Source organism: Tripterygium wilfordii, chromosome 2 (assembly GCF_013401445.1).
Source record: "Tripterygium wilfordii isolate XIE 37 chromosome 2, ASM1340144v1, whole genome shotgun sequence".
Classification (NCBI taxonomy): domain Eukaryota; kingdom Viridiplantae; phylum Streptophyta; class Magnoliopsida; order Celastrales; family Celastraceae; genus Tripterygium; species Tripterygium wilfordii.
Window position 1 is genome coordinate 10561770 of NC_052233.1, and position 24053 is coordinate 10585822.

Here is a 24053-nt window from a genome sequence, read left to right on the forward strand (position 1 = left end):
CGTGTCTATTTAAAAAAAAAAAAAAAAAAAAAAAAAAAACTCTTCATTATATACCACACAATCTGTACACAGTCACATACCCACGCCGAGCTTTCTCTCTACCGCGTGCCTAGGCGCACCTCTCCAATCCTCGCCTAAGCGACAATCTAAGCGCATCAGGTATGTAATAGTTTCTCTATGCTTGCTCTATTCCAAGCAAGAATTGAAGTGAGAGAATTGCAAAGTTTGGCAATGGCATCTCCTAATTTTTGGAAGTTTAGGGCTAAAGTATGGGATATCTTGGTTGATTCTCTCATTCTGAGTCATGTAGGACATATTGGTTGCCTGATCTGCTGTTTTTGTGTACAAAGTGTGGGATTTGGTGCTTGAAGCTCGGGTTGCCATGGCAACCCGTGCGTGTTGGGGAAGAAGGGACCACGCCTAGGCGTGGTTCCCTCACGCCTAGGCGTGAGTTCGCCTAGGCGTGGTTCACTCACGCCTAGGCGTGAGTTCGCCTAGGCGTGGTTCACTCACGCCTAGGCGTGAGTTCGCCTAGGCGTGGTTCACTCACGCCTAGGCGTGAGTTGGTCTTATCTCATACCATCTTTTGTCATCTTTCTGTGCAGTATTGCGTTAATGATTATCCCTGCTATTCTTAATTGTTTTACATTGCTTTTGCAGTAATTATGCCGCGTCAAAAGCTAGTGGCATCCATGCGCAAGAAGCGCACTTCTCGGTTCACAACACCTCAGCCACCTCCTGCAACAGAGGGGTCTACTTCTGGAGCTGCCATTGATTACTTTGACATTGCTACTCTTGTGCCGGAGGTATATTTATCTGCTGATCTGTTGAACAAGGTTGGGGTAAGAAGTGAGCCTTTCGGCCGGCTCCGCCACTTTTGTTCTTTCATTGCTACCCCGGATGTTTCTTCTGCTGCTGATGTTCCGGTCTATCCAAGCCTGGTGCGTGCATTCTATCGCACCGTGGAAGCAACAGGGCCTGGCCTCTACCAAGCTATATTGCCTTCCGGGATGATTACTTTTTCTGCTGCTGATGTTAGTGCCAGTATTGGACATCCTACTTCCCAGCCTCCTGATAGTGGTTTCCAGCCACCTATTCCTTCTGCCCAGCTGGAGGATCATGAGTGGATGGTCCAACATTTTACTGGTCGGCGGGGAAAATTTGTTCGGAAATCTGCTCTTCCGCAGGTTATGTATCTTGTGGACCGGCTAGTGCATGGTAACTTATGGCCAACTGGGCACCAGAGTGAGAGGAGGGAGGAGGCCTTGGAGATTCTTTATTGTATCTGGACTGGTACTTGGTTTGATCTTGGCCACTATTATATTCAGTCCTTTTTGGCTATCCGTAGGAGCGTGGAGGACACCAAAGTCAAGGTGAAGAGGCTCTTTCTGCCGCGGATCATCACTCGCTTGCTGACATATCTCCAGGTGCTACCTCTGACTCTGCAGTCTGTCTCTCTTCCCATGGAGGCGTATGATTTGAGCAACTGGCGTATTAGTATAGCTCGTATTCGCTCTGCCCCTGCTGGGAGAGCTCGATATGCTCCGGGTGTGCAGCAGTTTGCGGAGGAGGACGAGGATGGCGAGGAGGAGGATACCGCTCCGAGTGATGCCGATGCTGCTGATCATGATACTCGGATCAAGGAGATGAGCGACCAGCTGACTCGTCTTGAGCACACTTTCCAGTCTCATGCTGAGTATGTCCAGCAGCAGTTCCAGACTCAGGGTCAGCAGATTACTGATGTCCTATCCATGCTCCAGGAGATGCGGCGCGACAAAAATCTCACTTATGTTCGCCGCAAGACCTCTGGTGGACCCACTCAGTAGTTTCCCCTGCAGGTTGTATTGTTCTACGCTTGTCATCCATTTTATTTTGTCCCGATTATTCCTCTCTTATGCTTTGAGGACAAAGCTTGTTCTAACAGTGGGGTGGTTGGGTAGTCTTATTTTATGCTGCTGTTATTAAGGTCAAGTACTATGGATGATGCCCTCTTATTTTCTGTTAATCTGTGCGTGGATGGACTCCCTTATGTTTCATATTTAAGTTGCGAACCCATCTTGTCCCCTTATATGCTTGAGGAATCATTGATGCCTACTTGATTATTTACGAAATTGATTCACTTGCATTGAAATGTAGTGGGGTATGACTTGGTTGGATATATGTGTTGAATGTGGATTTTCTCTTAGATGAGCTAGAACATCATTTCAGTAATATCATTGGCACTAGTTATTTGTATACAAGTAAAAAAAAAAAAAAAAAAAAAAAAAAAAAAAAAAAAAAAAAAAGCTTGAAAATGATGAAAATCATGTTCCGCTCATGTGTTTTTGCTGAGTAACCGGGGCTCTTGTCTAACCAACTTGAGTTTCGCGTAAAAAGGTGAGGCAGTCATGATGAACATACTAGGCCTGCTTAACTTCGAAACCTTGTCAACTCGAGAAATTGATCCGAGGGGTGCTTTGTCACCTAATGCCCTAAACCTACTGGTTGGGAGTCATTGGTTGAGAACTCGCTACATGGGTTGACTAGAAAGTTTAATGGAGTGAGCATTGCACGGTTCTAGATAAAAAAAAAAAGAGAAAACCTTTAGACAGAGTAGTATGTATATAAATAAATGTGCCTTGGTATCATTGTTTGGTTGTTCTTGGGATTCTTGGAATGTGACTATGTTTAGCATGTATAAACTCTTGGAAGCCACATTTTTATGCATTTCCTCTTAGCACTGCATGCCATCTAAAAAAAAAAATATATTTAATTGAGTAGGCTGAAAATTTTCCATGAGTATATCATGCGGATGAAGTGTGGGGTGTTTGATATCTTGGGACTGAAATGTTTGTGGGTGTCGTTCTTGTAAGCCCTCAGGAGACACAACTCCTCCACTAGGGACACCTAGGGGTTTAAAGGCTTGTTGCATATGCTAAATGCAACCGCGATTCCTGCGTTAGTGAGTTAAGATGTTAGTGGTACATGTACTTAATCTAGTTTTACTTGAGGACAAGTAAGGTTTAAGTGTGGGGTGTTTGATAGGTGTGATAATACCTATTGTTTTTGGTAGGAATCTCCCCCTCTTAAGCTTCATTTAAATAAATAATGAGTGTATTTATGTTTTGATTTGTATTTTTTGATAGGTTGATTGCGGTTTGGATGAAAAGTGATGAAAAAAGGGCTGAACTGAAGAAAATGTCCACCGACCTTCGTGTGTTCAAATACTTATAACTTTTTGTCACGTTATCGGAATCAAGCGAAATAAAAGGCATTGGAAACTAGACATCTCAAGCTTTCCGTAGACGCTAAAATCGTGCAAATCGGACGTCGTATGGAGATTTTGGAAGCATTCCACGCCTAGGCGCAATATTTGTGCACGCCCAGTATCACTTGTGCACGCCCAGTCCAGCGAGTTGGGGCGTGAATTTGAAGTTGTGCACGCCTAGGATTGCGCCTAGGCGTGCGCCTAGGCGTGCGCCTAGGCGTGGTGCGCCTAGGCGTGAATACAACGCGCCTAGGCGCACAAGACAGTTTTTTGGGATGTTTTAATTCGCGAACTTGCCGAGCCGCAGGACACTTTTGAACCTAGAACTGATTTTCTGGGGAGCGAAACCAGAGGGGGAAGGCGATTCTTGGAGCTAGGAGGAGAGATTCTTCAGCTCAACTTGGATCTACTCAACTAATTGGGTTTATTCATGATTTTCTCATCTCTCCTTTTGTGTTTTTCTCTCATTATGTGTAACTAAATCTCTTGTGCCAAGGCTAGGATGAAGCCTTGGGTTTGATGACTTTGTTTATGACTTGATTTACATATATATGAGTTGATTTGGGTATAAATCTTGTGTTTCTATGTTTGATTGCAATTTCTTCATGCTTGTGGTGTTTGGCCAACACTTTAGATTTTTGGATGAAATTGTTTGGAGAATTTGCTTAGACAATAATATGTCAAGTAGATTATGCTTCTTGAAACACTTGATTATGAATGTGTCTCCCTTTAATTAGGTGACAATTTTGTATGAATCCTAATCTCCATAGAACTCCATAAATTCCTATGCATGTTTAGACCAATAAGATGGCTAGAATGTATTTAGGAATATCCGACCTAGACCAATAAGATGGCTAGTAATCGATTTTAGGGAGATTTGGCTTAAGTGCGCTAAAACCGACTTAGGTACGGATTCGTTATGCCCGAATTAGCAAATATGTGTGTGAATTTATGTCATTCCAAGTCATTTCCCAAGGGGGATTCCGAAGCCTTGGTGTTCATCTCATATTTGTTAAATCATCTCATTTGCATTAGTTGCATCCTAATTCTAAGAAAATACCAAAAACACTTTGCTCTTTGCTTGTTTTAGTTTAATTACCAAACCAAACAATCTTGAGTTGAATTTTACTTTTGATTGCATTGTCCATATATACATACAAATAGACATTTGGATTAAACATAACACCGTCCCTGTGGATTCGACCCTTGCTTATCATTGTGCTGTAGTCGCCGACTAGTACACTTGCTAGTAAGGTTAATTTAGACCCAACAGCTGTGTTGTTCATCATGATAACAAAGTATCGAAAAATTATTAAAAAACTTTGTTTTCCAAACTAATTATCTGTAACGCGAAGCGCAGGCATGCAACTAGTTTTGCGTGAATTGTGAAGCCAAAAATATAGTGATTAGGAAAATCCAAGTATTAGGGAAATTAAGTGTAATTTAATAAGTTTCAGCAAAAATAATGATTGGCTCTTCATTCACCAAGTGACTTGGTGACAGAGCAAGCGGTCCACCCGGTGAACCGGTTTAGTAGACAGAACGTAATTCAGACGCTATATATACATACTACGCGGACGGATTGCTTCGGTCTCTCGTTCAGTCGGTCACCGATCTACTTCTTCGCTTTCTTCGTCTCCTTCCTTCTCCAGTCTCCATCAGGTGCTTCTTTCGGTATTCCTTCTTTGTGTTACTCACCGTTTTATATATGTTCTATTTTCTCTGATTTATTTCTAGTTAGGGTTTTATGTTGAAATCATATTCTTGAATGGGTTTGAATTTGTAATTTTTTTTTTATCGATTTTGAAGTGTTAGATTTGTGTTTGGTGGTTATATTGGACTCGCGTAGATTGAGATTTTTTAGGGTTTGTCGTGTGTTATCTTTTAGGACTTCGACTTTCTTAAAAATTATAGTTTTGAATAGAAGAGGTAATAGGTGAAGTTCCGCCTGAAGCTGCTGCGAAAGTATTTGGCTTTTGGGTTTCTTGGTTGGTTTCGTGTTACCACGCCTCTCTTATTGACCTGCTATTCGTTTCTATTGCTTATCTGCAGTTTATCTGTGTTTATCTGCAGTTTCTATTGCTTTAGTGGCTTTAGTTTACATATTGGAACCTGACTGTGGCATCTCTTTTTATCTATGCTGCAGATTTGACTGGTTTAACACAGACAAAATCTTGTCATTTTGGTGGGTCTCTGGTGCCTTCAGTAAGAGAATATAGAAAAGAAGGCAGATCTTTGATTCCCAAACTTTCGCATATAAGGTGAGAAGGTTGAATCAAATTGTTAATTCTTTTCAATGTATGGGAATATGTTCTTCTTTTTTTTTTTTTTGCATATATTATGCTATGGGAATGTTGAACCCTGTCTGTTTCTTGCACAGTTCCCTTTGATTATTGAAAAACAGTAATGATGGTCATGGTTTTTATTTGGAAAGTAGCACTTGTCTGTAACTTGTGTGTTAATTAGTCATACAATTCCTTTGAATAGGAAGAATTGGTTTGGCTTTTATTGTTTTTCAAATATTAACAATTGTAACTTGAAGGGGAGGAAAACACATTTGTTTCAAAAATTATCATCTCACGTAAATAAGTTTGCGATGCCTGTTATTGACTAACTGAAGTTGATGATTGTGCCTGCATGAATGTTACTTGCATGTATTTATGATGGCTGTCTTTTGAAATTAGCATATAGTGAAAAAGCATGAATTAAAGTCTTTACATGCTCTTTTGGTTTGTCAAGATCTGACCTTATATTAACTATAATTTAATGAATCTTATTTTCTCACTTTGTCAGGGCTGGTTGTGAGGTCTTATTGAGTCACTTTTATCAGATGTTATGTGAATATATGGAATTTTATGATGGAAGAACTAACATTATTTTTTCTCTTTTGTGAGATGTACTTCTGGTCATCATCATACCATAATGCAGATCTTGAGCTGGTTTTTATATCTAAATGGACTGCAGAAAGTTCATCCAGTTGGTTGAGGAGAAAAAGAAGAGAGCTTTGGAGAAGAAGGAAGCCCCATTGAAATGGGAGCAGAAGTTAGAAGCTGCTGCAAAAGCAAAGGCTGATGCAGAAGCCAAAGACAAGAAATCAAGAGCTTTAAAGCACCAAAGACGTTCTGTGTCAGAATCTGATACTGAGAGTGATAATAACAGCAGTGATGGGGGAAGAAAGAATAGGAGAACTCACAAAAAGCATAGAAAGCATGCCCACTCAGATTCAGGTGACAATGAAAAGAGGAAGGATAAGAGAAGTAGTAGACGAAAACCAAAGAGACGATCTTCGGACTCAAGTGACGATGGCAGCGATGAATTTTTGAGTGGCTCTGACGAAGACAGGAGGAAGAAGAGAAGCTACAGAAGACACAAGCATCAGTGTGATTCAGATTCTAGTGCTTCTGATTTTTCAAGTGATGATAGGGAAGATGAGATGTCCAGAAGTAGAAGAAGTGCAAAACATCACAAGCGCCATCGGCAGTCAGAATATGTTGATGCGGATTCACCTAGTGAGAGAACGTGGTGCAATACGAAGAAACCATGGGAAGCACCACAAATGCCATTGTCGATCTCAATCTATTGATGCAGATTCATGGAGTGAGAAAGAAGATGGTGCAATACGAAGAATCCATGGAAAGCACAACAAACACCATCGTCGGTCACAATTTAGTGATTCAGATCCATCAGGAACAGATGATAATGGTGCTTCCAGAAGGAAAAGCCATGCAAAGCGCCATAAACGTCATAGTGTGGACCCAGGTTCATCAGATACTGATGGATTCAGACGTGATCGGAGGAGCTGGTCTTTGGGAAAGTCATCGGATGACAACAATGAAGAATCATTTAAAAGATCAAAGCACAATAAATCTAGCCATCATCAGCACCATCGTCACAAGCACCAGCAGCATCACTTGGACGAGGACAAACATAAACTCTTTCAGCCAGAGGCGAAATATCATCCACCTGATAAGGATCTCCTTACAACCAAGGCCCAACCGACACCCACCTAATGGGCCGGCTGTGGCCAGAGTCTCCAGGGAGCCCAGGCCCTAAGCCCAAGCCCAATGCCCTGAAAACTCTGGTTGCAAGGGGAGGCCCATTCCTCCCCCTTATATTTTGCACTTCACTCCCACATCTGGGCGATGTGGGACGTGCACGTAACATACCCCCGCTCTTACAAGGCCAACGCCCACGTTGGCCCACGCTGTCCCTAAGACAGGTCGCCCCTTCCGCGAACGCAGCCCCGCCCGGCCCATACCGGGACAGAGGAGCACGTACACATCCCACAGCCGCCCAGCTGGGTGGCTCCGATACCAAATGATAAGGATCTCCTTACAACCAAGGCCCAACCGACACCCACCTAATGGGCCGGCTGTGGCCAGAGTCTCCAGGGAGCCCAGGCCCTAAGCCCAAGCCCAATGCCCTGAAAACTCTGGTTGCAAGGGGAGGCCCATTCCTCCCCCTTATATTTTGCACTTCACTCCCACATCTGGGCGATGTGGGACGTGCACGTAACACCACCCATGCATTTAGGAGACTGCAATGGAAATCTGGCTGGCGGTATGGATAAGATTACAACTGAAAAGAATTGATGCTCAAGCGTCCAAAGATCTTAGAGACCTTTCTTGTTCAATTTTTTTTTATTGATTAATCGCATCTGGTTTCTCTCATGTTTACCAGCGGATGGCTAGAATTCTTTGTAAGCCTGTTATTTGTACTGGATGATGTGGAGGATTGTTAATGCCATTTTTACTTGGATTAATTAGATTTTTCTCAGCTAATTCAAGACATTGACCAGCCTTTCAACTGGATTTTTATTTGGTAATAATTTTATGTTGGGTGCTCTCAGTTAGGGGAAAGAGCCATATGGTGGTTCCCTGATGACTGGCCGGTGATATGATGCTTAAGCATGCCGGTGCATAGTTTTCAGGTTGAGATTCTCTCCCTATCCCCGTTTGCAGGTTGTTTAATAGGCTGCATTAAGGGAGACAAAAAGAGGATTGAACAACAGTAGGAAAATTAAAAGATAAACGCCATCTAAACTGCTTTTATTATCTGAGACATTCGACTCAGGAATTGGGACAAAGAATCACTTGTGCTCAATAATAATACAACAATATGAAGCTTACACCCCTTGTATCGCAAATTTTTCAGAAGTTCTTCAGTATCTCTTCACTGGATTTCAGAAGTTCTTCAGTATATTTTCACTGGAGACTCCATCTGCTACAAGCATTGAGGTAACTTCCTGCATAAACCAGACAACACTATTAATCTTACTTACTTTGCAAGATATTTTAGCGATTCACACATATCGATAGGCAATAGAAGCGTCACACGGTCAAAGATTCATGTCTAGAGACCTATGGCATTGCTCGTTTGATACTCAAACCAGTTGTAACTTCTCCAATGTGCAATCAAAATCATTGTACTAAAAGGTAATCCTAATCAAGGGTACTATGAATTCAATAATCTTCCATTAGCAGGCATGGATCTAGAAAGTAGATGTTCAAGGGGCAACATTACTGGAAGTTTTGATCTTGAAGTTCGTGAATTCAGTGGATGATGTCCAATGTGTCATGCATTCTCTAAGCAAATGATACCATTAAGAACGAAATATGGAATTAAGACTTGAAACAAAACCAAAAAAAAAGAAGAGCAAACCTCAGTCATCAGTTTCTGCCCACACAGCACAGCACCCGTGGCCATAGGGCTAGTAATTTTCTTTAAACTACTGAAAGCTGCCTGCAAAACAATGGCATGAAGATATCTGAATTTGACTCCTGAATTCTGATAATCCATCCGGAGAAAAATTATATCTGAATTTGATTGCTGCACTACAAAATTAAACTAAAATGGCACATTCAGACACTTTACCTGCACGTAGCCTTTTTCACCATTCCAACTATCATCTGGTTGTGATAATACTGGAACTATCTTTACACCCAAGGATTCCCAATCTCTGAACCTATCCTATAAAGTGAGAAGCACAAGATTCAAAATCACCTGTATTTGAAAAAAAAAATTAAAAAAAAAAAAAACTCGCTTATTTTGCAAAACAGAGATTGTAACTGAACAAGCAAGCAAATCATCAAACCTGATAAGCCATTCTTTTGAGGTTTCTAGCACCATAATAAAGCCTTACATCAGATCTTTTATCGCTAAACCCTGACTCAATGAGAGACCTGATTGGACTGCACAATAGCGAAAGGATAGAAATACTTTGGCATGAGCAAATCCCTCTAGAAGATTAAGCAAATTAACACCATCTTACATGATTAAGCAAACAAATATGATTTGATCTTTGTCAACGAAAAAGTTGGTTATTGAATGTTATCTTTCCTACTACAGATGATTAGATCCAACGGTCAAAAAAATATGAAATGTGTCACAACATTAAGCATTTGTGGGACAAGGAATGTGCATACATGTGTTAAGAAATTGGAAGACCCCATTTCCATTAAGAAAAAGAAAAGGGAGCTCCAAAAGGTCATATCACCTTCAGCCACCTTTTAATTCACAAGATTTTTTGTTAAGCTGCTGGAAGGCCATTGCTAATAAAAATGCATTGAAAAGAGTCCCTGACATATAAACGAGCAGAAGGCTAGCTTGAAACAGTACGTACCTCTCTAAACTTATTAAAAATTGTGCATAATGAAAAAAGAAAAACCAATATATCCATAGCCTTAAGAAACAGACAAGTCAAAACTCACTAACCAAAAGACAGAAAGGCCAAACTCCGACTTACTACAGCAGAAATGGTATCACAAACTGTTAGGAAAGATGAAAATGGATGAATCGAAAACCCTTGTGCATAATTCTTCACAATGAAAAATAACTGTTTAGAGTGGCACTAATACAGTGCCTAATTTCAGGGCATAGGAAATTAGAAATTGAAAGTAGGCAACCTAGTCCTAATTTTGATCAACTCTTAATGGGACAACAATTAGAATTGAAATAATAGCCTTTCATCTCCCATCTATGGGTTACGTAACTGCACCATGCATAGGAGGGAAAAGGAGAAATGAAGACCCCATAAAGAACGCGTTATTTATCAACAGAGGCACACAATATGATCAGAACAAATCTTCCATAGCCAAAACTGCCCCCTCTATAAAAGAAACGATTTTCAGTATGAATTTGGAATGACAAAAACACTAGTGAATGGCTTGGTCTGCTACAAATTTTCAAGGAATTTTCCTCTTCCGTCGTTCCCTTCATAGGGAATAAGAAGGTTGTCGTTCAAACCAAGTAGATACTTTCACCAGAAGATGAAACTCAAAAATTTCTAATTCAACTTGACAAGTTTGTTACTTTATTCGAATGAGATACTAGTAGGTGAAACTTACAGATGACCCGTAAATGTAATCAAGAACCTATAATTCATTTTAAAATATGGAACTCTGATACAATGCAGAAAACATTCTTATTAACTCTACCATTCAGTTAACAAAAACAAGCCAATATTTTTCCTCAGTTTTTTGGCTTAGAAACCAAGTTACCTGATTGCTGATCCAGTTGCGAAGATAAAAACTGTTGGGTACTTCTCCGGCGGTTCGATCCGATCTATTGCAAAGCCATTCCCCATGGCTTGGGTCAGCTCAACTACATCCCCTTTCTTGAGCCCGCAAAGAAGCTCGGCAATCGATCCTGGTATACTTTTCACCAAGAACTCGAAGGCACCTTTCGTCACCGAGAAAGCAGGAGGCGAGGCAATGGCGAGGAACGAGGGCTTAGCTACGTCCGTAATTCGGAGCTGGATGTACTGGCCCGCGCGAGTGTGAGATGTGGCTACGTCGGGCGAGTCGGAGACATCGATGGTGACATGAAAGAGAGACTCAGCGACAGGATCGATCTCCAATAGAGGCGCTTGTGTCCAGATTGTGGTATCTTGCCGGACAGCGGCGGCAACCGTTGCGACGCGCCTTCTGAAGCGGTGGGAATGTGATGACAAGTAGCGAAGGATGGACATTGATGGGAGGGCTGGGCTAAAGTACGCAAAGGGGACACTGTGGGAAAAAGAATGGAAGGAAGGCGGAGGGAGAGCGAGTGTAACGGGCATGATGATTCTCTGTGGTAGGTTTCTGGGTGGAATATCAGTTGACTGTTGCTCGCCGGTTTTAGGGAGAGGCGGCGCTAGAAGAGGTGATGAGGTGGCGAGTGATAAAGTGCCCGGAGAGTAAAATTTTGGCTGGAAGATAACTGGGTCCACGTGTCTTATTTGTCAGACAATCCTGTACATTTGGAGGATCCGTTACAGGTGTTTACAACATATTAACCTGTCTGGTCTCACAAATCCGGATCTAATTTTAGATGTATTTGTTTCATCAAACTCCGCTTTGTTTAAATTCAGATTGTCTGACTTATTCAATTTGGTATCATTCAGAATTTTGTATTTAAATCCGAATTTCAAATATATTTAAATTCAGATTGTCTGACTTTCAATTTGTTATCATTCAACATTTTGTATTTAAACCCAAATTTCAAATATATATATATATATGTACAACTTGATTTAATCCGAATCAAATTCAAATGCTCATCAGATATAATCCATACCAAATTCAAACAGATTTCATATAGATATCAGTTGATTCGACTCAGCAGCCAAACTCAGAATGACACGATTCCAACATAAAATTTGTAATCATTTTGCCAAGAAGCGAAGATTTCAGCCGCAGGCATAAACCAAAGTAGGGTAATTGACTCCAGGGATGATTGTAGCATCTGATGGTTTTTTCCAATGGCAAAAAGGTAAAAATATACATGTCTGTCTTTCATTTTTTTCCCCTTATTAAATCACAAGGAAAAATGGTTGGCAACACAGGCCCCCAGTCTAGTCCTCTCACACTCTGCAATAAACATTAAAACAGAAATTGGGAAATCCTGATACAGTGGATACCAAAAAAATGAACATCCTGTTGCTGGCATTGCCAACACAACCTAAATTACTGATTTTCACAACTGCCGGGAGCGGGGAACAAAAGAGAAGGCAGAGGCTAGATATTAGATTAGGCAGCAGATTCTTTGGCAATCTTATCAGCCTTCGCAATAACCTCTTCAATGCCTCCAACCATGTAAAAAGACTGTTCTGAAAGGTCATCATACTTTCCATCCAACACTCCCTGGTCAAATAAAAAATAGATACAAAAAAGGGTCCTCAAATGAAATCAACATCATAGCAAGTGTTTCACGCCAAACCAACAGCTGAGATAACAAAAGAATCACTGTATTCATTACAAAATGCAGTAACTCTAAAGGTTCATGATATCGCACCAAGTATGAGAAAAACTTTTCCAACAGATTTCAAAAATTCACACACATAACCCCAATAGATATTTGTGCCTTCCCAGCTCATTCGAATATAAGTTTGAACATTTTAGTTGATTACCCAGGCAACAGCAAGTACATAAATTTGCAGACTAATGAAATAATGAGCCAGAGTCCTTCAAGACATTAGCATCACATCTACAAATGGATTTCATCACAACAAATACGTTTACAAGTTGTTGTCTTTGAATTCTATAGAGCTTCAAGGGAATTCATTGCATTTCCCTACTGCTTTAACAAATGGAACTTAGCGCCTAACACCTAAGAGTAACGTTTATATGCTTACAAGCACCTTTTTATTTTATAAGAGAAATGATTTGCCCCATGTAATGCAGAAGGTATAGCTGGAACTTTAAGAAAACAGTCACTTGTGAATATATATTCAACTTATGCTATTCTACACAAAAAAAAATAAGAAGCGAAAAAAGAAAAGAGAATTGTTTACCTGGAAGCTGCCAATGCTTTCTTTTAAGTCAACGTACTTGCCAGGAGCACCAGTGAAAACTTCTGCAACATGGAAAGGCTGGCTCAAGAACCTTTGAATCTTACGAGCACGGGCAACAGTCAACTTGTCATCTTCACTTAGCTCATCCATTCCCAAAATGGCAATGATATCTTGCAGATTCTTGTAATTTTGAAGAACTTTCTGCACCCCACGAGCAGTGTTGTAGTGTTCCTCACCCAAAATATGAGGAGAGAGCATACGAGATGTAGAGTCAAGTGGATCCACAGCAGGATAAATTCCAAGTTCGGAAATCTGTTCCAAAGGAAATGAGTGGAGAAGGAATTCAGACATTAAAACAAACAATATTTTCGTTAGAGCCACTTTCACTTAAATGTGGCCATACCTGTCGTGACAACACAGTTGTGGCATCCAAGTGAGCAAAGGTTGTAGCAGGAGCTGGATCTGTCAAGTCATCAGCAGGTACATAAATGGCCTGGACAGACGTGATTGAACCCTTCTTGGTGGTGGTAATACGCTCCTGAAGACCTCCAAGATCTGTGGCCAATGTGGGTTGGTAACCAACGGCAGATGGAATACGACCAAGCAAAGCAGACACTTCTGAGTTAGCCTGCAAGAGGTTGAATTTTTTTTTTAAAATACAGTAACAGTCTGTGCAACTGAACCTAAGTGATGCTTCCAAATTTCTAAAACCAGCTATATCTTACTTGGGTGAAGCGGAAAATGTTGTCAATAAAGAGAAGCACATCTTGTCCTTCAGCATCACGGAAGTGTTCAGCCACAGTCAGTCCAGTAAGACCAACACGAGCACGGGCACCTGGAGGCTCATTCATTTGACCATAGACAAGGGCACACTTGCTATCAGCCTAGTGAGAAACACCCAATGTGAAAGCAAAGCTGTGAGCAATCAGGGATAATAGGATGTGAAAGTCAGAGAAATGCTTATGCACTGTGAGCAATATTGACCTGCTTATCATCAAGCTTAATGACACCACTCTCAATCATTTCCCTGTACAAATCATTCCCCTCTCTTGTTCGTTCCCCAACACCAGCAAATACTGAGAAACCACCTGATCCAAGAAAAAAATATACATTGAATAAAAAGTGAGGAATATTAAAGCAAACTAGTAGACTACACAGGTATATGAGTAAAACCAACCATGAGCTTTTGCGACATTGTTAATAAGTTCCATAATCAACACAGTCTTTCCAACACCAGCACCACCAAACAACCCAATCTTTCCACCTCTCTGGTATGGTGCAAGGAGATCAACCACCTGTAGATAAATAATAAAAAATGCTAATCTTAATATCCAAACTTTTCAATGCTCCTAGCAACTTTGATTAATCACATGCAGTTTGGCCTTTTCAAGATAAAGATGGCAACAGTGCAGAAACACATCAAAAGAATTGAGAAATAAATACCTTGATACCAGTCACAAGAATCTGTTGTTCAGTAGCTTGTTCAACAAATGCTGGAGCTTCTCTGTGAATGGGCAGGAAATGTTCGGTTTCTGCCATTGAAATAAACCGTCAATTAAATGCATCAGAAGCACCACTACCTATACTAACCTAACAAAAAATAACTATTCAATTAAAGGGTCAAGGAATCTTACTTATATCTCCTTTCTCGTCGATTGGCTCACCAATCACATTCATGATACGGCCAAGGGTAGCCCTACCAACAGGAACCTGAATAGCATCAAAAGGCATAAATAAGCAATAGCATCCACATCGCAAAAATGTAAAAGAAAGAAAACAATAACAATGCAACTCAAACCTGCCCCACTCAACAAAAGGGAAGATTTATGGCCAAACAAAGGCTTCTACCATTAAAACCAGATAAGTGAGGACATCAAAATCTACTCAGCAAAAAATTAACAAAAACCACATCGTAATGTAGGAAAGCCACAATCATGGAAACAAATGGAAGAACTCATGAAAACAGGGCAGCAAGATGAGCAGTATAAGCAGTGTGGATATCCCATATTAAATAAAAACACCGACCCATAGAAAAAAGAAAGACGTAGATGTTTACATGAAATTAACGACGGGGAGATACATGTAAGGAGCTGCAGGTAGCAATGTAGAAATAAAAAAAAAAAATTGCTTTTGCTCTGGCAGACTGTTAAGACCCGAGATCAGCAAAAAATTTCAAGCCTTCCACCCAACACTTAGATCTGGAACTGGGATATCGTTTCCATTAATCAGGACATTGAATCCGAAAAAAAAAGATTGCCACAGGCACATAAATGAAGAAAAAGAATAGAGGGCTCACAGTAATAGGAGAACCAGTATTAAGCACGCGCTGTCCTCTGACAAGCCCTTCAGTTCCGTCCATGGCAATGGTTCTAACCATATTCTCTCCCAAATGTTGCGCCACCTCAAGCACCAATCGGATCGGATTGTCAAGAACCTCAAGAGCCGTTAGAATCGGAGGCAGCCCCTCCACGAATCTCACATCGACCACAGCACCGATGACCTGGCAAACCTGACCGATCGCACCCTTTCCAGTGAACTCATCGACAATTTTCCCCTTTTTGCTAGCGTCGGCCTTCGGCGTCGGCGGCGAAGACGGAGCTAATGCCGCAGCAGAGGTAGCATACTCTGCAACACGGTTAAGGATGTAGCCATAGGGAGAAGCCCCGCGCGTGGCGGGAGATGGAGAAATTCTAGGATTTGACAAACCAGATTTGGAGGGAGATCGGCGAACGGAAGATCGGAGAAGCGAAGATAGGAGTCTGCGGGAAGCCATTGGTGAGGGCTTCGAGAGAGTGGCTAGGGTTTGAAGAGACTTTACTCTGTGAGTAGTGTGTTGTTGTTCACTATTTGTACATCCGACGTTGTTTGCTTGCTGGATCTGATTTACTGTTACTGTGCCCAAAATAGGTATATACGCCTTTTATTTCCCATTTTTTAATTCTGTAACAAATACGATGGCGTTTAAATAAACAATTCGACGAAACTGCGCCTTTTAAAGCCTGAGAAGTGGCCCATTTAAATAAAAGGTCGGGCCAGGCACTTTGGAGCCTGTTGAATTTGGGCAAGTCCAGTCCACGAACTCACGAAGATCGAAGATAAGCCCAACTTTCATCAATGGTGAGCTGAATGGCCCAGTCCGAGAAATATATCCAAATACCATGTTAATGACTTCGCAATGTAGGCGATTTGAAACTATTGAAGACATCAAATTGATCCAACTAAGTAGGCATTCTTGATGTGACCAAAATTTTCCAAATCCACATCCTCAGCCATGGTCATTCTCATCCACATCCTCAGCTATGGTCACTTGTGTAAATGTTTTTTTACATATTGGTGTTTTATACGGTATTATGAGCAATGACAGATCTAGAATTTGAAGTCACTAGGGATACGTGCATTTCCCCTTATATATGCATGCGTGCAATCTATCTGAGATTGATCAATTCAGTACCGCAATGAAGTTTAACAGCAATTGGGAAGTGAAAGGAGCCAACAATGAAACACTTTAGGCATGTATAAGAGATAAAATAAGTTTTAACTTGTAAATAATTTTATTCAATCTCACCTCGATTAAATTGACTATCTCCACAACATCCTCGCATTCTTTGAATCAATTTCATATATGAACGGCAAGGTTAGTGTATATTGTCATTTAAGACCTTTAAATGAGAAAGAAAATGCTGAAAAAGAAAAAAAGGTGTGCTTACAAGTATATATAGATGAGTTCACAATTGAGCATCCATGGAAAGATGATTTAGCAAAGCAGCATACATACGACCGTGTATTTGATGGTAGTGCTGCCCAAGAAGATGTATTTGATGATACATTGTCTTTGCATATTGTTTTTAATGCCGAAATATTTATATATATGCTTATAAGAATCATGACACATGCATATTTTTTCTGGTTATTAATTTATCTTTTTTGGTTTCACAAATTTTCCAGCTTATATATGCTTGCATATACTTCCATCTGAGATTGATCGATTCAGTACCGTAATGAAGCTTAATAACAATTGGAACGAACATGAAGCAAACATTCGTGGCCAGCAATTGGACCTAAGTTTAATTTTGACCAACTGGATTTGGTCTTCACCTTGAACTCTTGGAATGACTAGCATGGGTCCACAGTTGTAGGCCCAATATATCAAGCCCATCTTCGAGGACTTTTAGGTTTTTAGTCTTTTACACACAAGCTTAAAATAAAACGGAGAATCCCATGTATCAATGGCACTTTCTCGTCGAAAGTGAAAGAAAAGTGAAGACTTTGACAGGCTACTAAAGTCCTCCTCTCTACTCTAAAGTGGCCTAAATTGGGCCCGCCATTATTGTGGGTGGGAAACGGAGTATTCATACTCAACTGGTCATTTGTTGCAAATTTCACGCACTTTTCTTTATTAAGGTAAACAGGGTGAAAAAAATTGGCGTAATCATTTGTTGCTAAACGTACAAATTTGAATTATCAAAGATTGTAATAGGGTAATGGACCCTGCATATTTGATGTTGATTAATTTTTGTTTGTTATCTATGTTTGTTTGCTATTTATTATGATTCACAGGGTTCATAATCTGTATTTTTTTTTTTTTTTTTTTATAATTTATTGTTCTTGTCGAAGACTCTTTTTTTTTTTTTTAAATCTCAAAGTGGAGTTTGTCTAATCAAGAAAATTGATTACTCAGTTGGGTTCAAATTAAATCCAGTCAATTAAGCTTCTGCAACAATGATCAAGAGAGTGACATCGTTTTGTCACCTTTTGAAGGGAATCTATGACTTTTATTGGTTTTGTATTGCAGATATTATTTTATTCATTAGCTTGGGAACCAAGAATAGATATTGGGATATTGATATAAGGTGTCGTCAAAATTTAGATTTCTCTTCTAGCCTGAAAGCTCAAAGCTTAGATGGTTACATTTCTTCTCATGTAGTGCTTACCAGCGTACCCAGAATGCCCCATAACCAATCAATGACCAATAAAGTATGCTACTTAAGGTTGACTACAATGGGATCCAATGAATTGATGGTTTTACCGACCATTTCCAACCATTTATGTATACTGAAATACTGATGGAATACGTAGTGAAATTTTGGTCTTTATAATATCCACTTATACAAAAGTTGGTTAAAAACAATTAGTTTGATTTTTTTGTAATATGTCAATAATTTGACTGACTAGATTTATAAAAAATCTATCCATGAAACACTAATATAAAATGAGTGGACAAACCGAAAGAAATGAAACGTAAGAACTGAATTGTAATAGAGTTTCTCTTTGTAAGTGGTCAAAAATATGCTTTCCTCATAACATGACGTATGTGGGATAGCCATAATCCAGGAAGACGTGGCCTTCCGACAGATTATCAAAGCCTACTTGCCTAATCCTAAGTCCTAACTGGGGATTTTGGATTTCGAAAACGACAATACATCATCAAATGTGGCCCACGCCAAATTTTATTTTAAAAGAAAATATTATTAACGTGGTCTTTCCTTCTTTTTCATTCAGCCCGCTTTTATAATTAAACTAGTTATGGTGCCCGCGCGTTACAACGGGTGCTTCCTTATTCCTGTATGTATTTGATGATGTAATCATATTGGGCGTTATAGAGTGATAGTAGAGGGAGCGAGAGAAATGTAACTTATAGAGGGTTGCAGTAATATGATATACTGCATGAGATTGTTAATATCATCTTTCATTGGGTGCCTGCAGTCATGAAAGTTGTCATCAGTGAAATGAAAGGTGAATTTGACAACGAATAGGTGATTGTTCTACACCATTGTAGTTTGGAGTGAAATACTTGTTGGAAACAATCAGGAATGACAGTGCATAAAATACTAGATTCAAAGAATTTATTAAAACTAAATAATTACAATAAAGAACAAAATAAATACAACAAAGATACAATCAAAATACTGACTTGAATTGAGATTGAGGATAGCGTAATGCTATGTCCTATAGCAGAAATTCGCCCCTACTCTTGTGCTTATAGTTCAATGAGCGTCTGCCACCAGGATTCAACAATCTGTAGCCAAGAATCGAGCACTTGATTCTTGGTCTTGACGAATTTACTGGGTGCTTTTTCTCTCAGATCAAAACGTTTGTGATGAAGGTTTGAATGTCAGAGTTTCTGATGTACTCAAACTCATGTTATTTCTTGTATTTATAGAATAGAAAAGAAGCAGTTTACAAGCAGTTATCACAGAGAATTTGTGTTGATCAGACACAACTCTTCAGACAAACATAACTGTTAAGATAAAAAATAAACTATAATTGGATTGAAAAAAAATAAAGAATATTTCTTAAGTCAATGAGACCCCAAGAGGCCCAAGACCCATCTTTTGATATATATATATATATATATATATATACTCATCATATAGGGCAAGCATGCAACCCAAGCCCATCTATGAATGTTTATCTAATTTAGTAAGTGTGTTAAGTTCGCACTTATAAACTACTATTTCTTTCTATACTTTTCCGATGTGGGACTTTCTTATTGCTATACAAAATCCAACAATACTTACGTTGATATTAAACGTTGGTGTGGCTGGTTAGGGGTACCTTTTGTTCTGTTCTTGTTGCGGAAGATGTTTTTAAGGGTATTTAGAGATGCTCCGATGCTGGATTTTGGTTTTTGTGGAGAGCTAATGATTGCAAAGGAGGCCTGTGAAGATGAAGTTGAGATGACCTTTTTCTTATATTGTTTTTTTTTTTTTTTTTTTTTGTATATTTAGATGAGATTCAACAACTTTGTAATTTGAAGGACGTAGATCTTTGAAGCAGTGTAAATTATAGCTTTACAATTGTTTGATGAAATACATTTTTTTTATATTTACTACTACTCATTGAGCTGGACATATGTTTTAACTCTTTCGTAATATACGTGTCAATCAGTACACCAACATTTTGGTTCATGAACTGAAGTAGTTCATCTCCTCTTATTATCGTACACTTATTTCAAGGCCTCTACGGCTGTTGCTGTGGTTGACTCACATGTGTCACATATGAAAGACGCAACTGACCCCAATCCACTTACCAAAAGCCACCTCAAATACCACATCAAAACCACACACTTGAACAAAGGCAAAATAACACACGCCATCAGAAAATGACAAAAAAACCACACCACAACAACGGAAAAGCACTCACACACGCAGTAGTAGAGAATTCTAATACCTACTCGCCATCAAATCACGTCTACACTTACAATTTTAAAAAAAAGTAATAGATAGATAGATAGATAGATAGATAAAGCGGAGCAAGGAAGCAGGAAGAAGAACGACCTGAAGGTTTCGATGAGGAAAGCAGAGGAGAAGAAGGGCATGGAAGAAAATCTGATACCGAAACAAAGAGAGGACTCGGACTACTCCTCCTCGTCTTTAACGTGGGAGGTGTTCTTTGAAGAAGTGAAGAGATTGGGCTGGATAGCTGCACCAATGGTTGCTGTGAATCTGTCGCTGTTCCTGTTGCAAGTTATTTCAATGATGATGGCCGGTCATCTCGGTGAACTTTCTCTCTCAAGTGCCGCCATAGCCGTCTCGCTTTCTGGTGTCACAGGCTTCAGCTTCCTAGTGAGTCCTTCCTTCCTATTTTTGTCTTCTTCTCAGCTAGGCTTTTTTGTTATATTACGCATTAATTTTCCCAATTTTAAGTATAGAATTAACACCTATCAAGCACAGTCGAAAGCACAGAATGTCATGTATCAATGGCACTGTCTTGTCAAAAGTCAAAGAAAGACGAAGACTTAAACAGAGTATTCGTACTGAATTGGTCATTTGTTGCAAATTCACGCACTTTCCTTTATGAAGGTAAAGCCTGATGAAAAAATTGGTCTATATATATATATATATATATATATATATTATGATTCCCATGGCTCATTTAGAGTAATCTGGTTTTTTCTAATTTATCAGTCAATTAAGTTTGTGCAACAAGGGTCGAGAGAGTGACATCGTTTTGTTACTTTTTGAAGGGAATCTAGGATTTTTATTGGTTTTTATGGATCAAATTATTTTATTCATTAGCCTGGGAATCAAGGATTGATATTGGGATATTAATATAAGGTGTAGTCAAAATTAAGATTTGTCTTCTAACCTGAAAGCTCAGAGCTTAGATAGTTACATTTCTTGTCATGTTGTTCTTACCCTTTGTGGCAAAAAATTAATGGTGCAGTGTACCCAGAAAGGCCCATAACTAATCAACGACCAATAAGTATGCAACTTAACTTTGACTACAATGAGATCCAATGAAGACGGGTTTATGTAATAATGCCCGTCTGTTTCTTGCTTGTAATCAATCTTCAGGAGAAGACAAGGCTATGTACAGAACTATATCAAACAGTAACACTTTTAGTATCATATATATACTATTTGGTTACATTCGGTTGAAACCATGAATTGATTTGATTTAATAATGCGCTATCTTTGAACTAGCTTTGTAGCTGAATCGAGTGTGAACTTCAAAGTATCCGAGTATATGTAACTTTGGCATGTTAAACAGATGGGGATGGCAAGTGCATTGGAAACTCTTTGTGGGCAAGCTTATGGAGCTCAGCAGTATCGCAAACTTGGAACTCAGACTTATACTGCTATATTCTGCCTAATTTTAGTTTGTCTTCCAATCTCTCTGATATGGATAAACATGGGAAAGATACTTGTATTAATCGGCCAAGATCCCGAAATTTCTCATGAAGCTGGTAGATTTACAATATGGCTTATTCCTGGACTCTTTGCTTATGCAATTGTTCAACCGCTGATTCGATTCTTTCAGATGCAGAGTTTGATTTTTCCCATGTTTATAATCTCTATCATAACTCTGTGTCTCCACATACCACTCTGTTGGGTTTTAGTATTTATGTCAAGACTTGAGAATCATGGAGCAGCATTTGCACTCAGTATTTCTATGTGGTTAAATGCGATTTTTCTTGGGTTATACATGAAGTGCTCTTCTGCCTGTGCAAAAACCCGTTCACCAATTTCTGTGGAGTTGTTCCGAGGGATTGGAGAGTTTTTCCGCTTTGCCGTTCCTTCTGCTGTAATGATATGGTAATTTGCTTAATTTATTTTCTTGTGAAAGCAGTAAACATTACAATCTTTGAAGCATTTTTCTTCAATGTTCATCATTGCAGCCTCGAATGGTGGTCATATGAGTTGCTCGTTTTGCTATCAGGGCTTTTGCCTAATCCACAGCTTGAAACTTCAGTCCTCTCTATATGGTATGTTTCTATAGCAGTGCATTGAAGTTGAATATACTATGAGTCTCAAAAAAAATTGAGAATTTGTACATGAGCTTGTTCGATTTTCTAAATAACATTGTTTCCCAGAAGAAAATATAGTTTCATAATCTATTTTGTTGAATTGTCTTTACAGTCTTCAAACAATTTCAACACTCTATATGATACCATATGGACTTGGTGGAGCAGCAAGGTTTTTTTCCCAACATAAACACCCATCCATATTCGTTTACATATATACATTCATACATACCACTGATTTTTGTTGCATTGTTTGTTGACAAGATATTACCTTTTCCTTTTTGGGTTGTAGCACTAGAATCTCAAATGAATTAGGAGCAGGGCACCCAAAATCTGCGCGTATAGTTGTCTACGCTCTGATGTTTGTTGCAATAGTGGAAGCAACAATTGTAAGTTCAACAATCTTTGCTAGCCGACACGTTTTTGGTTACACATTCAGCGACGAGAAGGAAGTTGTGGATTATGTCATTGTCATGTCTCCCTTGATCTGTATTTCCATTATATTAGATTCCTTACAAGGAGTACTTTCAGGTTAGCCCCTCATCTGTTTTTCAGCAAGTAACACTTCTCTGGTAATTGAAGATTTTATAGAGTTTTTGTCTTCTGTTCTTAATCAGGTGTTGCCAGAGGATGCGGATGGCAGGACATAGGAGCTTATGTCAACCTAGCGGCATTCTATCTTTGTGGTATACCTTGTGCTGCAATGTTGGGTTTCTGGGCAAAATTAGGGGGGAAGGGCCTTTGGATGGGCATACAAACCGGTGCCTTTACGCAGATAATCCTCCTCTTCATTGCAACAGGTTGCACAAACTGGGAAAAGCAGGTCTGTCACTTAAATCTTAACAGGCTGCACATTAGAGTTTAACACATAACTTTCTTTTGGTGATGTTTTTTAGAAAATATTGCAGGCAAACAAGGCAAGGGAGAGGGCCTTTGAAGGAAGACTCTCAGCTGACAATGGTTTGGCGTAAATGATAGGAATAGTATGCTAAAGGCCAATATTTTATGTAATATTCAAACTCTATTTATTTATTTGAATAAAATATATTTAGCATTTAAAATGAAAAAATACATATTGGCATCAGTGTCTTTTATTCTATATGGTATATGCATTGGTGTGTAGAGTCTAAGCTTGCACACGGAAGATCAATTCATAAGTTCCTATCGAATATAAGTAAGCGATCACAACTAAGACGGAATTGGACAAACTGTCGGCTTGATTGTGGTATACTATTTCAGTATACCTATCTTGGTTACGGAGAGCGGCAAAGCTTGAACTTACTATACCAGTACACTTGGAGTGTATTGATCAGGACTACATGTGAGTCAATTTTCCCAGTCTGACTATATGGAAAATTGTACACTCACACAGACGTTATAGAATTGTTCATATTCTTAATTTATTAAAAATTATTACTACATGTGCATTTAATGTACGAAATTTTGTTTTGCTAAATGGTGAGGTCTTTTTGTACAGGCTAACAAACACCAAGTGAGTTGGGTCACCGCATTAATTGTACGATAAAAAATAATCTGTTAATAAAATTCACGTCCAATTATGGATTGATGATACCCTCTTGAGAATGCTTATAGGATTTGAGATTGTGTCAAAACCCTGCAGGTGGATTTTTTATTAATCCGACACATTCAAATAAGTTAAGCGGTAAGCTCAAGGAAATATTTAAAGATGTCAATTAAATATTATATGTCAGTGGCATATTTAATTGACGGGTATCTGTAACTTAACGTGAGAAATTTTATGAACAAGTATAACGAAAGGCTCAGAT

At 39.3% G+C, this 24053-nt stretch overlaps 5 protein-coding genes across 5 annotated transcripts; 3 read left to right on the plus strand and 2 right to left on the minus strand.

The window, feature by feature from the left end:
• The first annotated feature begins 44 nt into the window (after window positions 1-44).
• On the plus strand, window positions 45-2137 carry LOC120016570. The gene is made up of 2 exons (XM_038869407.1): window positions 45-159; window positions 661-2137. The coding sequence occupies exon 2, from the start codon at window positions 666-668 to the stop codon at window positions 1824-1826; it is 1161 nt and encodes a 386-aa protein (XP_038725335.1). The 5' UTR covers window positions 45-159; window positions 661-665; the 3' UTR covers window positions 1827-2137.
• On the plus strand, window positions 1977-7207 carry LOC120011165 (uncharacterized protein DDB_G0283697-like). Its single transcript, XM_038862237.1, has 4 exons — window positions 1977-2008; window positions 4737-4909; window positions 5394-5508; window positions 6212-7207. Exons 1-4 carry the CDS (start codon window positions 1977-1979, stop codon window positions 6828-6830), a joined length of 939 nt encoding a protein of 312 aa, XP_038718165.1. The 3' UTR covers window positions 6831-7207.
• A 1055-nt stretch (window positions 7208-8262) lies between these two features.
• Window positions 8263-11415, minus strand: LOC120009227 (fruit protein pKIWI502-like). Its single transcript, XM_038859712.1, has 5 exons — window positions 10747-11415; window positions 9342-9438; window positions 9122-9217; window positions 8909-8989; window positions 8263-8492 (listed from the first exon to the last, which is right to left on the minus strand). Exons 1-5 carry the CDS (start codon window positions 11304-11306, stop codon window positions 8430-8432), a joined length of 897 nt encoding a protein of 298 aa, XP_038715640.1. The 5' UTR covers window positions 11307-11415; the 3' UTR covers window positions 8263-8429.
• A 544-nt stretch (window positions 11416-11959) lies between these two features.
• LOC120015677 (ATP synthase subunit beta, mitochondrial-like) lies at window positions 11960-15878 on the minus strand. The gene is made up of 9 exons (XM_038868206.1): window positions 15316-15878; window positions 14654-14729; window positions 14463-14551; window positions 14197-14314; window positions 14004-14107; window positions 13745-13903; window positions 13423-13647; window positions 13020-13331; window positions 11960-12369 (listed from the first exon to the last, which is right to left on the minus strand). Exons 1-9 carry the CDS (start codon window positions 15790-15792, stop codon window positions 12256-12258), a joined length of 1674 nt encoding a protein of 557 aa, XP_038724134.1. The 5' UTR covers window positions 15793-15878; the 3' UTR covers window positions 11960-12255.
• A 4430-nt stretch (window positions 15879-20308) lies between these two features.
• Window positions 20309-23335, plus strand: LOC120006694 (protein DETOXIFICATION 12-like). The gene is made up of 7 exons (XM_038856831.1): window positions 20309-20584; window positions 21513-22057; window positions 22141-22227; window positions 22382-22438; window positions 22559-22797; window positions 22884-23089; window positions 23175-23335. Exons 1-7 carry the CDS (start codon window positions 20309-20311, stop codon window positions 23235-23237), a joined length of 1473 nt encoding a protein of 490 aa, XP_038712759.1. The 3' UTR covers window positions 23238-23335.
• Window positions 23336-24053: the final 718 nt, after the last annotated feature.